Raw genomic sequence first — 13,982 nt, 5'->3', positions numbered from 1 at the left:
CTCCCGAGATGTCTTCCCAGGTCCCGGGCTGTGCAAGAGTAGCGCTGAAATTGCAGAGCTCCCTCCTCTGTGTCTGAGGGCACATCTCGTGAAGCTTTAGAGCTATCTTCAGCTGATGGATCAAGCGTGGGCAGATCTTGCTTTTCGGGTGCTTTAAAGCATTGTTCAGCAGACCCACAGGGTAACTCCTGGGAGTCAGATGGGTGATGAACAAGAACTTGTACTTTTTTTAAAGAACAAAGCAATGCTGCTGTCTTCACCCCTCAGCAGAGAGTATGTTTAAACAAGCAAGAATAAAAAAACAAGCCCTGCAGCAGCTTGGGGCTGCTTGTTGGTTTTATTTGGATTTCTGCGTGTTTGCTTCTATAGATTAAACCAGTTCTGCAACCGTTTAAAAGCAGCTGGGAGTGCTTCAGACCACTCATCCCAGCCGTCCACGCATGTACTTGGTGGCAGTGCCTCGAGGTGGCAAAGGAAGCGATCCTTTGTACTGACTCCCACAAGAAGTTTGAGTTCAGGCAGTGATAGGGCCCCAGGATTTGGGAAATCCAGTTTTTGTGGCGAAAAGGAAAGCGTTGGTGTTTGAAAACGCCCTGCAGCAAGTGAAAGCCTCTCACTTCACTAATGACATTCGTAAGATCGTATGTTTAGAAAACGAAGGGTCTGCAGTCCCGGGTTAGATAAAAACTGGTTTGGAAAGGCAAGCTGGGAAGCCTTGCTCCTGGGGGTTAAATGTAAGCTTGCAGCGGTCGGATATTTGGCCATCTGCACACAAAGAATCTAATGGGTCACCGGCTAAATTAAAACCCAAACCAAAAACATTACTTGTGTACAGATGAGTGGGTGATGTTGCCTCCACCTTGGTTCTCTCCTGACGTTGCTGTGGCGTGGTGCCAGGTCTTGGGTAGTGTCATCAGGGAAAGGGACTGCTCAGGGAGAGGAGCAACCTGGGCTGCTGGCAGCGTTGCCAGGAGGTGGGCTTTCTTCTTGGTGGAGATGTTCCAGGGAAGCGATCGGCTTGTAAGATCATTACAAAAGCTGGTGCGGGTGAGCAGCACCCAGAGGTGGAGCTGCTTCTAGTTCCACTTTGCTCTGGATCCCATCAGAGCTTCAAAAGGCTTTACAAGGCTCCAAGGCTTTACACCAGTTGAGATATTCATCATGTAGACGAGCCACGAGCAGCCCAGAGGAGCCACAACCTGAACCTAACAATTGCCCACTACTGTTACCATCTTTCTTTCTTCCTTAATCATTCCTGTTGTCTTTTTGATCTTAATTCCGGCTTTTTGTGGCATGGCTTTGTTCCATATGCTTATCTGGCCTGCTGTGGTTCCCCTGTCTGGGAGAAATAGCCGTCTTACCAAGCTGCAGACTCCACGTACGCAGAACAGCCCCTTCAGCTCCTTGTCTTTTGCTTTCCCTGCTGGGCACCACTCCTGGATGGAGAGCAGCGGTCCAGCCCGATCTCTGCAGTCTTGAGCTGCTCGATCATTCTGGGGAGCTGAGGAACTCCTGTTGCCCTCTGCATGATCCAAACCGGATTGTGTTTCTCACCGCAGTGCTGGAAGACAGCTGAGGAGGAGGTTTTACAGGCATGTTTTGCCTGAGCTGTGCAGTGGGCAGGATCCTGCACGAGCACCACGGTCCCTGTGTTGCAGCAGGGTGCAAACTGCTCTTCGAGGGACCGGCTCACCCCGCTGCGTGTGGCTGAGTTTTGGAGCCCTAGCGCACGAGTCGCTCTTCTGAGCCAACTTTCCACAAACGGGGTTTGTTTTTCTTCAACTCGAATAAGCTCTGCAAACTCAACCATTTGTATCCTGGACCTGCTTAGGCTACAAAATGTTGCTGAGAAGAGACCTGTGATTTATTTGCTCTTGTCTAACCGAGCAGCAGAGGAGACATTGGTAATAAACTTAATGTCTCAGAGATCTTTATTTATTTATTTATTTATTTATTTTAATAATGCAAATAAGAAATACATCTCCAAGGAGTAGGCTCAGAAATCACAGCTGCCCAGAAAAAGCAGTGTGTGGTTCAAACCAGCTGTTTGGTACTTCATCCCGACGGCGTTTTTGGGGTTTCTGCTCGAAGGTTGGGTTTGGATTCGGTGAGCTGTTGACAGTTGTGAGAGGAGGCTGCGTGTTGATGAGCTGAAGCCTTCAGGGAGCCAGGAAAGGGACTGGCTTGGCTGTACACCGTGGTTCATGTTCAGCTGGGTATGAAATTGGAAATGGAGTGCACCGCAGATGTTATCTTTGGGTTTCAGTTACTTCCCCACTAACTGCATCCATGAAGATCTTGCTGCTTTTCCTTTGTGTTTGCTGAATGACATGAGTCAGTTACATATTAAAGCGGTGAGTTCAGGCTCCACCCTGGGATGGACCCCGACGAGGAAATGCCAAATAACTTGTAATCGAAAACCACGCGTTTCCTGATGGACTGCAGGGTGGCGATTCCCCTTCACCCCGAGCAGGGCTGCCAGGGCAGGGACACGGTGCTGCCTGTAGCTGTCAGATGTGGAGCACAAAGAGCCTCAGTATAAATGCTCCCAGGACACAGGGAGTGAGAGCAGTTTTATTCCAATACACAAAACGAGCCTTTTTCCTCTGGACTTAAAAGTAAACAAGGTTTTGGCTGAACAAATGGAACCAACCTTTTTATTAAAAGCATATATCTTCTCATGTCTGGTTCAGTCAGAGGCTTTTAAAACTGAAAGAACTCCTTAACTTGCAAAACAGCTGACTTAAGTCATTCCAATAGCATTTATCATCTTACTTTTTGCTCTTCAGAGTTGGAGTAGCTTTTTATTTTTGCCTTTTGTTTTTTTTTCTAAAGGAAAGCAATAAGGAAAGTGGCTCCTTGCGCGGAAGGCCAGGGGTGCTGAGCTGAGGCAATGCTGAGTCCGTTCAGTTCATTTCAAAGCTGGTGGAAGGATCGCTGGTCGCTCCAGTGGGGATTGACCTGCCCATGAGCTCAAGCCTATTCCTGTTCCAGTGCAGAGGAAGGGTTTGCAGATGGTTATTGAAAACAGCTGTAATAAATTAGAAGCTGTTCTATTACAGATCTGAAAATGTTCTGTGACTTGGGTGGATGCAGCTGGCGCTGGGTGACGAGGCACCAGAGGAGTGCTCTTCGCCTCTTGAGCGTGTCCACCGTGAAGGGAGCCATTTGGACAGGTGAAGCTTTTGGTTGGGAAAGAATTGCTCAATTTACAAGAGGTGAAAAAACACCGGTGCTTACCCAAATCCATGTTCTCAGGGCTCCAACGATCGCGTTCTCATACTGCCTTTTTGTTTTCTTCCTCTGTAGTCTGGCCAAGCCTCCAACCAGGAACAAGCCCTTATTTTCTTTAGCTATTTTAGTTTGATTTAGGCTTAGCTGAACCTGACAAAACTGCAGTTTCGTGGGAATGTTTGACTGCTGTTGTGCAGAGATCTTGAAACAAAAAGGCATTTCCTCGGATGAGATGGCGAAGGTTTGTGCGCTTCCACCTCTGCAAGGCAGCGACTGACGATTCCCTCTCGCATCCCCCCCCTAAATTAAACGAACCTAAATCTTTTAATATTTCTTCCTGGGTAAGTTGGTTTTTGAGACCTTTTTTTTCCTTTATTCGTTGCTTTCATTTTAGCTTTGCTTACGGGTTGGTTTCTCCCCTGAAAGCCCGCCACCAGGACGAGACGCTTCAGCAGTGATCCTTGTGGTACCGGTGCACAGGGATTACTGTGCGCGCCTTACGTAAGGCAGTCCTGTTTACAGACACAAGCATTTTGGTCTTTTCCAGCAGTATGATGTTGTTGGCTAACGTCCAGCTGGTGACTAATTGTAACCCCAGCTTTTTATTTCCCAACCACCTCTTAGGGACCAGGCTAAGGGTGGAAAATGTCATCTCTTTTTCTGAAGCTGCCAAGCACATCTGTCTTCGGGATTGAGATAACCCTGCCGGGGAGGAACGCGGCTGCTCCTGGCAGCCTGAGCAAGCTGCTGCCCTCCCTCGAAGGCAGAAAGCTCTCCTGGGTGCGTGGGGCTCTGTGCTTATCTGAGCCAGCTCCTGTTTTGTCACCCTGGGCTCTTTCTCTGCACCTCCTCCCCGATTCTTGCATTCGCTGCTTGTTCCTCGTGCTCTCTGCTGGGTAAGTCCCTGAGGTGCCAGAAGCGTGGCTGGGCGCCTTGCTGTTTGCACAGGCTGTCGTAAAGGCTGTCATAAAAGTCACGCTTGGCCTGAAGCTTTGAGAGGGAAAGGAGCAAAGCTGCGCCCTGCTGCCCTCGGCGAAGATCTGCAGCACTTTCGGGTGGCTCGTGCCTGCATGTTGGCTGCGGGGACGCGGAAATGGAGGCGCCTGTGTTTCTGTAAAGGAATAAAACATGGAAAAGCAGAGACGGGGCGGGGAGAGGATTTTTGGATTCAGTGGCTTCAATGAGCTCAGAAAGCACCTGGGCGCAGCTGGAGAGGAGGGCCCCGCCGAGCTGAGCTGCGCGAGGCTGTTCGGTGCTGCGGGTCAGCGAAACACGACAGCTTCATGGGGCCCAGGCCTCCGTTTTTGGCCTGGCTATGGCCAACCCAACCCGGCCCCGTGGGGCTTCTGGTGCCTTCCCTGCATCAGCCAGTTCCATCTGAAAGGCCTCATCATGTTCAAGGCTGTGCGCCTGCAATTCTCGCTGGGAAGGGCGGATTTGCAATTCTGAGGCTAACTCACATAAGTAGGACACTTGGAGCCTCAATTTAATGTCTGGGTGGCCTCGCACGTCGCAGCAGAGGGAACGGAAGCTGAGTGGAGCCTGCAGCTGATGGGGCTCAGCGGCGCCCGTGATGGCGGGGGGCTGGAGGGGGGCTTGCAGCGGGCGCTGGGGTACCGGGTGCTCACGGCGCTGCTGTTCCCGCAGGTCCCCGGGGCAGAGGGGCCCGGAGCTGCGATGACGACGGGCGACTGCTGCCACCTCCCCGGCTCCCTCTGCGACTGCCCGGGCAGCGCTGCCCTCTCCAAGTCGGTGGAGGACTCCGACATCGGGCGCCCGCAGTACGTCACGCAGGTCACCGCCAAGGACGGCCGCCTCCTCTCCACCGTGATCAAGGCGCTGGGCGCGCAGAGGTAAGGCTGTTTCGGTAGACGGGGCTCGTGCTGATCGCACCCGTGTTTTGTTTTCCCCGTTTTTCATGGTTCTAAGGGTTGGAGGGGGGCAACAAAGTCTTGCGAAGTTCTTTGTGAAGGGCTTCGCCAGCAGTACTGAGTGCGACTCCCCGTTAGCTGGACGCTTCCCAGGCCCCTGCTCTCTGTGTGGGACCCACGCAGGTCAGAAGTGTCGGGGGTCGGGACCCGCATGTGCACCAAAGCCCTCGTTCTGGTGTGAGATGACACCGGCTGCCTTTTGCCCCGTGCCTCTGCCACGTCCTCGCTGAGCAGCAGTGAAGGTGGGACGCCGTGCTAGCGAGGGCAGCCTGCTGTTCGTGGAGACGGTTTGAGGGCTGAAAATGGAGCAAAGCCCCTTTCCCAACGTGGGCTTAGACTAAAGGCATGGGGTTGGTTTTGCAGCCCTGGGGAGAGGAACTGCAGCACCCAGCTATTGCCAGAGGGGCTGTGTGGCACCTTCAGTTGCTCAAACTCTTCTTGCCGTGATTTCTCATCATGTATTTTGAGCAGCTTCCGGAACAGAGGCCATTTGGCAGCATTATTCAGTCCAGCTAGTAATACTGGTCACATTTTGTGTTTAAATCCTATCTGAACAGCTGTTATTTTTTTTTTTTTTTCAATGAAGTCAGCCAAACGTTGATGAGGTGTGAAAGTGGTGACTGCAAACGTGGGAGAGGGAGGTGGGAAGGCGGGATGTGAGCTGAGGCGAAAGCCGTGGCTCTGTGTAGCAAACCTGAGGCAGGGCGGTAGAAATGCGAGGGGAGGTCGCGTTGTTCTCTGACAACGGACAGGCTGGGTGGGCAGTTGTGCGTGCCCTTAAAACCTGTGGAGGTGGGGAAATCAGGTGGGGAGAGCTGGCTGAGATTACAGATTGAAAAAAAAAAAACAAAGGTTTGTCATGCAGGCGTCCACATGGCCTGCTGGTCCATGCAGTTTGGCAGTGGTTGTTTCCACTCTCTTCCCTGTCACAAGTACTTAGCCGAGCCCGAAGGAGCCGCATGACTTGGCCTGTCTGCGACATGTCCCAGGCGAGAGCACGTGGGACCCAACCTGCCCGAAACGCCCGAGCGCAGGCCTCTGCCCTGACGGTTATCGGAAGGACGTGAAGTGAAAGAGAAGTCGGAATCCGAACAGGAAGGTAGAAGGCACCGTGCTCGGGGAACATAAACCTCCACAGCGGCAGACATCAAAATCTTGCAAGTGAAACAATGCCGGGAGCTGCACGGAGAGGCAGAGTTGGTGACGAGGTCTCTCCGGGCTGCTGGAAAGCCGCCTCTGAGGGTGAATCGTGCAGGAGTGGGGCCAGGCCCCTTCCCCCTCCAGATAGGGAGGAAGGAAAATGGAGTCTGATAAGAATTCTCTTTTCTCGCACCGTCAGCGGATTTTTTCCTTCTGGATTGTTTATTGGTAGCCAAGGTTATATTAATGCTCTGGAAATATGAAACTTCTCAAACAGGAAGAGAACGGATAAAATGTCTTGCAGATGCTTTTCTTAGGAAATAACAGATGCGTGGGAGCACTCGAGGCCTGGGGGTTTTTTGGTCTGTCACTAAGGCCGTGCGGGTGCACTGCGGCTTTGCTGCTCTGGTACAGCACTGAGCTTTACAGCAACAGCGCTTGGAGAATCTCCAAATAAACCCGGCTGGAAGGGCCCTTTGGAGGTTGTCTGGGCCAGCCTCCTCTCAGAGCAAAGCCAGCTTCAAAGTGGGGTAAGGCTGAGCAGGGCCTTGTCCAGCACGGCTCCCAGTGCCTCCGGGGATGGAGCTTCCAGCACCTCTCCAGCCCCCTGTGGTGGGGATTGTTCCTGCTGAAGAAGTCCCCTGAATAAAAGGCACCTAACGATTAGGAGACTGGGGTCAGTGGTGTTTGGCAGAGAGAAGGGGGTGGCACAGGGGTGTACGTTACTTCGGAGCCCTAAATGTGATAAAGCATTGCAGGTGAGGGTGACATGAGGTGGGGAAAGGCTGAGAAAGAAGTGCTCCTGTGCAAGGCTTGGGTCTTCTCGCAGGTGGCGAGCTGGCAAAGAGCGAAGGGAAGCCCCTGGCTGCCCTGCCTGTGAGGGTGCCAGGTCTCAGCCTCCCTGCTGCTTGCTGGGCCCCTGGCCCATGCACCGCACCGAGGGCTCGGCTCCCCTGCTCTGCTCAGACGCGCGTTAGCTGTGGAAGCATCTGGTAGCTGGCTGGCTGTGGGATGTGGACAATTGCCTTCCCTCTCAGGGGAAGGGGTTTTGTGTGTGTGTGTGTGTGTGAGTGTGCATGAGGAGGAGGGCTCAGAGCTGTGTCACCGGAGGAAGGATCTTGCTGGCTCGCACAGGGGTGTGAGTACGGAGGGTGTGTGCGTACGCCCCTGGTGCACCTCCAGGAGAGGAGTCTTGCTTCTGCTTTGCTGAGCTGAAGGGCACTTTCTTGCTGGCCCTTCCCAGCCCTTTGTGTCCCACCGATGTTCTTCCCCAGTGTGCTCCTTTCCTGTGCGCTGTGTTCCCAGGTCTGTTCCGCGGGGCTTTGTTCTTGCTTCTGGTTGTGCAAACCGATGAAAATGGTGCTGCTGCTTTTGAAGACTGCAAATTGCTTGTCCTGACTCTGCTCTGTCGCAATCCCACACAAGTCAGAAAAGGAGACAGGTGTGTGCTGGGAGCTGAGATGTGTGGCTTTGTACTGTCAGCAGCGTGTGGGCAAAGGTGGTAGCTGATGTAGCTCACCTGCACTCCCAGAGGGTGTTTAACAGGGCCTTCCAACAAAAAGATTTCCTTTCTCACCCTGCCTCCCGCACCCAAATCTGTGTGGCTGTGGATATAGGAGAAAGTTGTTGTATGAGAGATGGTGGGAAGGCAGGAAGGTGAGATAGCAGCGACTGACTAGCTTTCCTGGTTCAGGAAGGGTAGAGCTGGACTGGGCATCTGTTGTCCAGCATTTTATTCCTGAATGCTGAGGAGATGCGTGGAATTGTGGAGACCAGTGGACTTTGAAGTCTAGAGCCATTGCAGGTTTTCCAGGGAGTCTAAGACATCACCATGGGGCTGGCAGATGTTGCACAGGGCTTCCAGGAAATCTGTGCTTTGGGAGGCCAGCCAGGATGTCCTTGCACCTAAAATGGCTCTAGCTGCCTAATTTAAGGCAACCAAACCTTACTGGAAGTGACTGCAGGCTAGAACAATAGGTGCAGGTCAGTGTGAAATGATGCAGCTGAAGGACAACCGTCCTGGATTTGGGTGTGTGCTCATGGGTTCAGAGGAAGGAGATCTTAGGCACATGGCAGCAATGTGCAAGCTCCAGCAGAGACCAAAAAGCAAATAAACTGCTAGGAGTTAGGAATCAACAAAGGACAGAACATAGTCACTGCCCAAATCCCTGGTGTGCATATATCCTGAAAACTGTATAGCTCTGGTCCCTGCAGCTTTAAAAGGATGTTTTAAAAATGCAAAAGGTACAGGGAAGGGTAGCGAAGGCAATCCGAGAGGTGGACGTGTTTCTGAGGTGTGACTGAATAGGCTAGGACTCCTCTACTCATGAAAGATGTGACTGGGCAGGATGTGGCACAGGTCTGTAAATCTGAGGGGTGTGGAGAACCTTGGTTTTTACAGGACAAGAACTGGAGAGTAGTACACAACTTAGCTTGTAAAGCATTTCTGCTTCTGTGAGGTCCCAAGGGAGCAGATCGTGAGCACAGCCCAGGGATTTGGGTCTGTGGGTTGAGGCCTCGAGCCAAGAGGGGTGAGAAGTGGTGGCTGTTGAAGCACTGCGGTGTTTCTGCAGCCGCTGGGAGTCCCAAAGGCTGCAAAGGGTTCTGCGTGGCAGCGACCCGCCAGGATGCTCAGTGGGTACCACGCTGGGACAAGCAGAAGGTTTGTATGCTTGGTCTGGGTGACTTCTTGCCATTAAACGTCCTTAGAGAGATGAGCTTTCAAGATCAGCACGGTTTTGATGTTAGATATCCCTTATTCTCAGGTACTGCCAAACCCAGGACAGAGGGCAGAGGCTGCGCTTGAAGAGCGGGCGGGTGGTCTGACAAACAGAAACCTGATTGCAAACCTCTTGAGGGGGTCCAGGTGGTTGGGGGCATGCAATGCGCTCTCTAACTGGGGTCGTCAGGCTTTGCTCTGGGCCTCTGGACTTGTGTCAGCACTTTGGGGCCGGTCTTGGGGCCGGTGTCAGCCCCTGCCCTGCGTGGAGCTGCAGCCTGGGCCACGCGTGCTGCCACCCAGGGGTGCTGCGTGTGCGCCCTTCTGGGGCCCGGTGGCGTCTCACCCCGATCTCCGGATGTGGCCGTGTCGTTGTGTCTGCTCTGACCGTGATTTCATTCTGTTTGTCTGCCTCTTTAGTGACGGTCCCATCTGTCGAATCTGTCACGAAGGTGGAAATGGGGAGGGACTGCTTTCCCCATGTGACTGCACAGGAACACTGGGCACCGTGCACAAGAGCTGCCTGGAAAAATGGTTATCCTCCTCCAACACAAGTTACTGTGAGCTCTGCCACACAGAATTTGTTGTAGAGAGAAGACCGAGACCTTTGACAGAGGTACTGCTTTCTTCCTGCTTCACTGTATTTCCTTACCATTTGATGAAAAATGACTGATTTGCCCTACTGCCCCTGTGGTTCTCTCTCCTCCTCCTTGCAGTACTTTACTACTCACAAAGAACTATTTGTGCAGAGAGATCAAGTCTTTTATCTGGCAAGCGACATAGCTGTGCAAATGGAGTAGCAATGTTTGGGGCAGCCCTTATCTGTGAAGCCCCCCATGTGCTACCTACCGACAGCGGGCTGTTGAGCTGCAGAAAACACTGCGCTGGTAGAGATACTTTGATGCCTGAGCATCCAAACGCAGAGGTCACCACTCAACCCTCTGAAATACGAAGCTTTCAGAAATAGGAGTCTTTTTTTCCTGTTGGCGTTCACCTTATCTCAGTGTTACATTAGTGTAGCTCTCTTGCATGTGACTTCCTTGTCATGTTCTGCTCTGAAAAGTGAGATGTGGCGATTGCTGGCGCTGTTCGTAAAGGACTCACACTCCTTGAGTGATACTGATGTGTGCTTGAAAGCATTTGTCCGGCTCCTTCCTGCTGAGCTGAGGTGTCCAGAGTAGCTCTGTCGCTGTCCCATGCTCCCCAAAGCCAGAGAAGGCAGGACGTGGCCCAGCCAGCCCTTAGGCTCCTCTCCGCATTGCCCTAGGGGGACCAGGCTTCTGATGGGTCCATCAGCCTCCTGGAGACGGCTGGCACAGTCCAGGCTGCAGCTGGTGTTTTGTTGTGTTTATATGTGCTTTGTGGTGTTTTTGTGTGTGTGTTTTCTTGGGTTTTGTCTGTTTTGTTTTGTGTTTTTTTTTTTTTTTTTTTTTAATCACGGTGCTCTCTTCCTTCTCCCGTTTAGGTGGCCTGCTGTGCTCCCCTGTAAGACTTCCTTTCTCCCCCAGGGATTACAGTGGCTGCCTGCAATGAGGCCCCTTACACGTGAGGAACACGGGCAGCTGGGCCGGGCCATCCTCTGTCCTCAGAATTCAGGTGCAGGTCCCCAGAGAGGAATGAGTGCCTTACAGTACCGGAGGCCGTACTGGGGTTTGTTTCAGAAGGCAGTTCATTCTGTCTAAATAAGCTTGAGTGCTTCTGGCAGCTCGATGTAGGTATGGCTGGTGTTTCTAAGGGTGCTGCAGGACCAGGTGGAAGGCGATGTAGGCATGACTGAGATGCAGCCTGGAAGAGCAAAGCAAGGTCCCGTGTTCCTCGCTGTTCAGGCCCTGTTCGCTGCCTGTGTCTGCATGCTGGGCTGGGCGTGGGTGCTTGTTAGAGGCCACGTGCACTGCAGGGAGGTGTTGGCCCGCGGGAGAGGATTTGCAGTTAGATGCCCCCCGAGTGCTGCAGCCATCAGCAACGAGGAAAATGGCAAAACGTCACCTGGAGCTGCCACTGCGGATGCTGCCCTTTGCTGTGTGCACCCTGCCCTTGCAGGTGCCTCTCCAGTGGTCTTTGGACATAGATCTGGGTTTTGTTTTGAAAGTTGCTTTTCCTGTCTATTATTTCAAACCGTTGTGAAGCTGTGCTGCTACTCTGTGGTCAGTGAGGCTGCAGGAGGAGGTCTGTGAGCTGAGTCCCAACAACAGGCTCGTTACCTGCCAGCTACCGGAGCTTTGTCGGTGCCTGCCACCAGAAGTGTGTGTGAGGTTAATTCTGGTTTCTGACTGTGACTGCTCGTAGCCCACTCTGTCTTTCCCCCTGCTCCCTCATCCAGATTAAAACTGAGTCACAATTTTAATGGTAAATTGCTTTTCCTGTGTCTGTTCCCATTCCCATTAATTCCAGAGGTTGCTTCGTTCCCATCCCACCCCGCTCCTCTCCGCAGCCGTGCTCTCCTTCCCACGTTTTTATCTCCTCTGGGTGCCTGGAGAGCTGGCAGGGCAAAAGGCCCCCTGGCTGGAGAAGCATCCAATCTTCATTTTGCAAAACTGACGCTCAGTTTTAATGATGAGTGCTTAATGTCCCGCTGACTGTCATTGACAGGGCAGCCCCATTCAGGAGCTGGCTTTAGACTGTGGTGCTAAACTGAATCATGTCTTTAGAAAAGCAATTTGTGGAAGAGCATTACATCAGCAGTTAGTACTGTCGGAGCCTTATCACTTTGCTCCCAGCTGCTGAAACACATAAAACGCCTCTTTGACCAAAACCTTTGAAATGTCTGTTTCAGAGGTTAAAAACCAATGCTTTAAAGCACTTGGGAAGGGCCAAAACACTTGGGAAGGGCCGGATCTTGGCCTTGAGGACGTGCTGCAGGCAGTACCGGTGAGCTGGTCAGGGCTTACACAGGCCAAAATTTTGAGTGCGGGTTTCAGATGTTTTAGCTTAAGAACCAGTAAAGTATTCGGGCCCAGAAACAAACATGTGGAAGTGCATTTCGACATAGTTCACAGATGCTGTAGCACCTCGTAACTAATACAGGCTTAGAAAACTGCACACCTGACTAAAAGGCGAAAGGCAGGCACGTGCTGGGGGAGTTTCTCCTCTGCCACTGACCCCTGCACCCCCGGCAAGCAGAGGAGTGAGCTGTGACGGTGCCAGCAGCGCCCGCGGGTCCACCAGGCCCCAGGCTGGGTGAAGGAGGTTTTAATTCCTCTTGAGACCTGTGATGAGTCCCTCCAAGCTGGATCTTGCCAGCAAACTGTGACCTGCAAGCACTGTGCGCGAGGAGCGTGAGGCAGTGAGCGCTGAGTGCACGGTGAGGCAGCATTTCATGACCCTCAAATGCAAGAGAAATGCCGCTGGTTACAGGCAGGAACAGAGCCTCCAGCCACTACTGACCGATCGGTAGCTGCCAAAGGGTTTGGGAAGCCGATTATTTGTTACTTCTCATCCCTGGGGAGAGTCTGGGAGCGCAGAGGAGGAGGGGATGATCTGCCCTGCTCTGCTGGGGAGCAGGTTGTGTCGGGTGCCCTGAGCACCTCGGGGGCTCGGAGGCTGGCTGAGAAGCCGCCTGTTACCTGGCCGAGGGCGATCCCTGCCCCAGAGCAGAGCCTAACTGCAGCTTGCCGTCGTCGTACGGCCCCCGAGCAAGTCCCTTGCCTGTGGTTTGTTGGCACCGAGCTTTTTCTCTGACTCAAGGAGCAGCTGTAGCCTGCTTTAATTAATCTGGAGGTGGCAGCCTGCTCCAGAATTTCTCAAAATTGCTCACCTGGCTGGCAAGACCACGTATTTTGGCTGTACAGCTTCAGTTTCTTTTTATTATTATTATTTTTTTTTCTTTTCAGTTGTTCTGACTGCTCGAAGCTTCTGCACCACCACCATCTGTGCTTGTCAGAAGTAGTGGCACAACCATGCTCTGCCCTGTGTCTTCTTGGGCTTTTTGGTCACCTTCAAGGCCACCCTAGGAAGCCTGGTTCCTTTCAGAAGTGGTTCTGTTAGCAGAGGCTGTGCCCTTCTGAAGCAGCCCATAACTGCTCGGCCAGTTTGCCGGCGCTTCCCATTAATCCCCTTCTGTCTGCAGCCTGGTGTAACCTCATCCCCGTGGCAGATGGGACTGAAACTCTTCACCAAATATTTTTGGGAAGTTTCAGCCCCAAATTGTTCATCTGTTTTCTCAGAAGAGGGCCAGGGACAGAGGCCGCTTAGTCATTCAAAAACCGACACGCTTCCCTCGGCCGCCTTATCTGAGCAATTCTCCCCTCCCGGCTGACAGTGTTGGGGGTTAGGGAGCGTTTTGAAACTTTCGGGGAAGTGATGCCGGTGTGTGAGCGTGCCGGTCGGCAGCTGTGCTGAGAACCTGCTGGTCCCCAACTAAAACCGGCTGGCACGTGCTAAGGAGCACCTCTGTCCCGCTGTGAGAGCCTCAGCCCGAGGATAATCGAAGGGCTCTGAGCCTGCAGCCACGGAGCGAAGCTTCAACCGGAGCCTGCCCCCGGCCCTGCCGCTCGCCAGGGCCCCGCCGTGGCTCTCAGGGCTCTGGCCCGGCCGTGGGCAGCTCGCGGGGCTGCTGTGGGCCTGAGCTGGGCCCTGGCTGCTGGGAAAGCGGCTGCGTGCTCGGGCGAGGAGCTGGTGGTGTGGGGAAAGGGACGGTCCCGGGTGGCCGAGCAAGTGAAGCCTCTCCTTCACCTGCTAAAGAGCTGGGAAGTCAGACTAGGAATTGCTGAGCAGAGGATAAGAGCAGGGCTGGGGGAAGAGCCGGTCTGAAGAGCGCTCAGGAGGGAGGCCGAAGCTGACTGGGGACTGGAGGAAGCGTTTTAGCAGAAGCTGTGGGGAGGCTGCATGGCTGAGTTGAAATGCTTCTGCAGAAGCTGCAGGAAGTTTCTTGGAAGTCAGGAAAAGCCACAGTCAAAATTGTTTTAGCTTTTAATTCAGTCCTCTCGTAAGTCTGCATTACAGTGTAGTCTCTGTGTGGT

The 13,982-nt window shown here is 53.1% G+C and overlaps 1 protein-coding gene across 2 annotated transcripts in view; it reads left to right on the top strand.

Annotated features, from left to right (window-relative positions):
• The first annotated feature begins 364 nt into the window (after nt 1–364).
• Nucleotides 365–13,982, top strand: part of MARCHF2 (membrane associated ring-CH-type finger 2) — a 29,290-nt gene continuing 15,672 nt past the window's right edge. The window contains exons 1-3 of one of the 2 annotated variants that reach the window (XM_035348334.1): nt 365–675; nt 4,882–5,087; nt 9,445–9,640. In XM_035348334.1, the coding sequence (XP_035204225.1) occupies nt 4,912–5,087; nt 9,445–9,640 (372 nt within the window). In that variant the 5' untranslated portion in view covers nt 365–675; nt 4,882–4,911. Of the gene's footprint in view, nt 676–4,879; nt 5,088–9,444; nt 9,641–13,982 lie in introns of those variants that run through there. The other variant, XM_035348335.1, reaches the window with a different exon arrangement.

Source organism: Oxyura jamaicensis, chromosome 28, assembly GCF_011077185.1.
Source record: "Oxyura jamaicensis isolate SHBP4307 breed ruddy duck chromosome 28, BPBGC_Ojam_1.0, whole genome shotgun sequence".
NCBI lineage: Eukaryota > Metazoa > Chordata > Aves > Anseriformes > Anatidae > Oxyura > Oxyura jamaicensis.
This window is presented reverse-complemented; position numbering and strand designations above follow the sequence as displayed.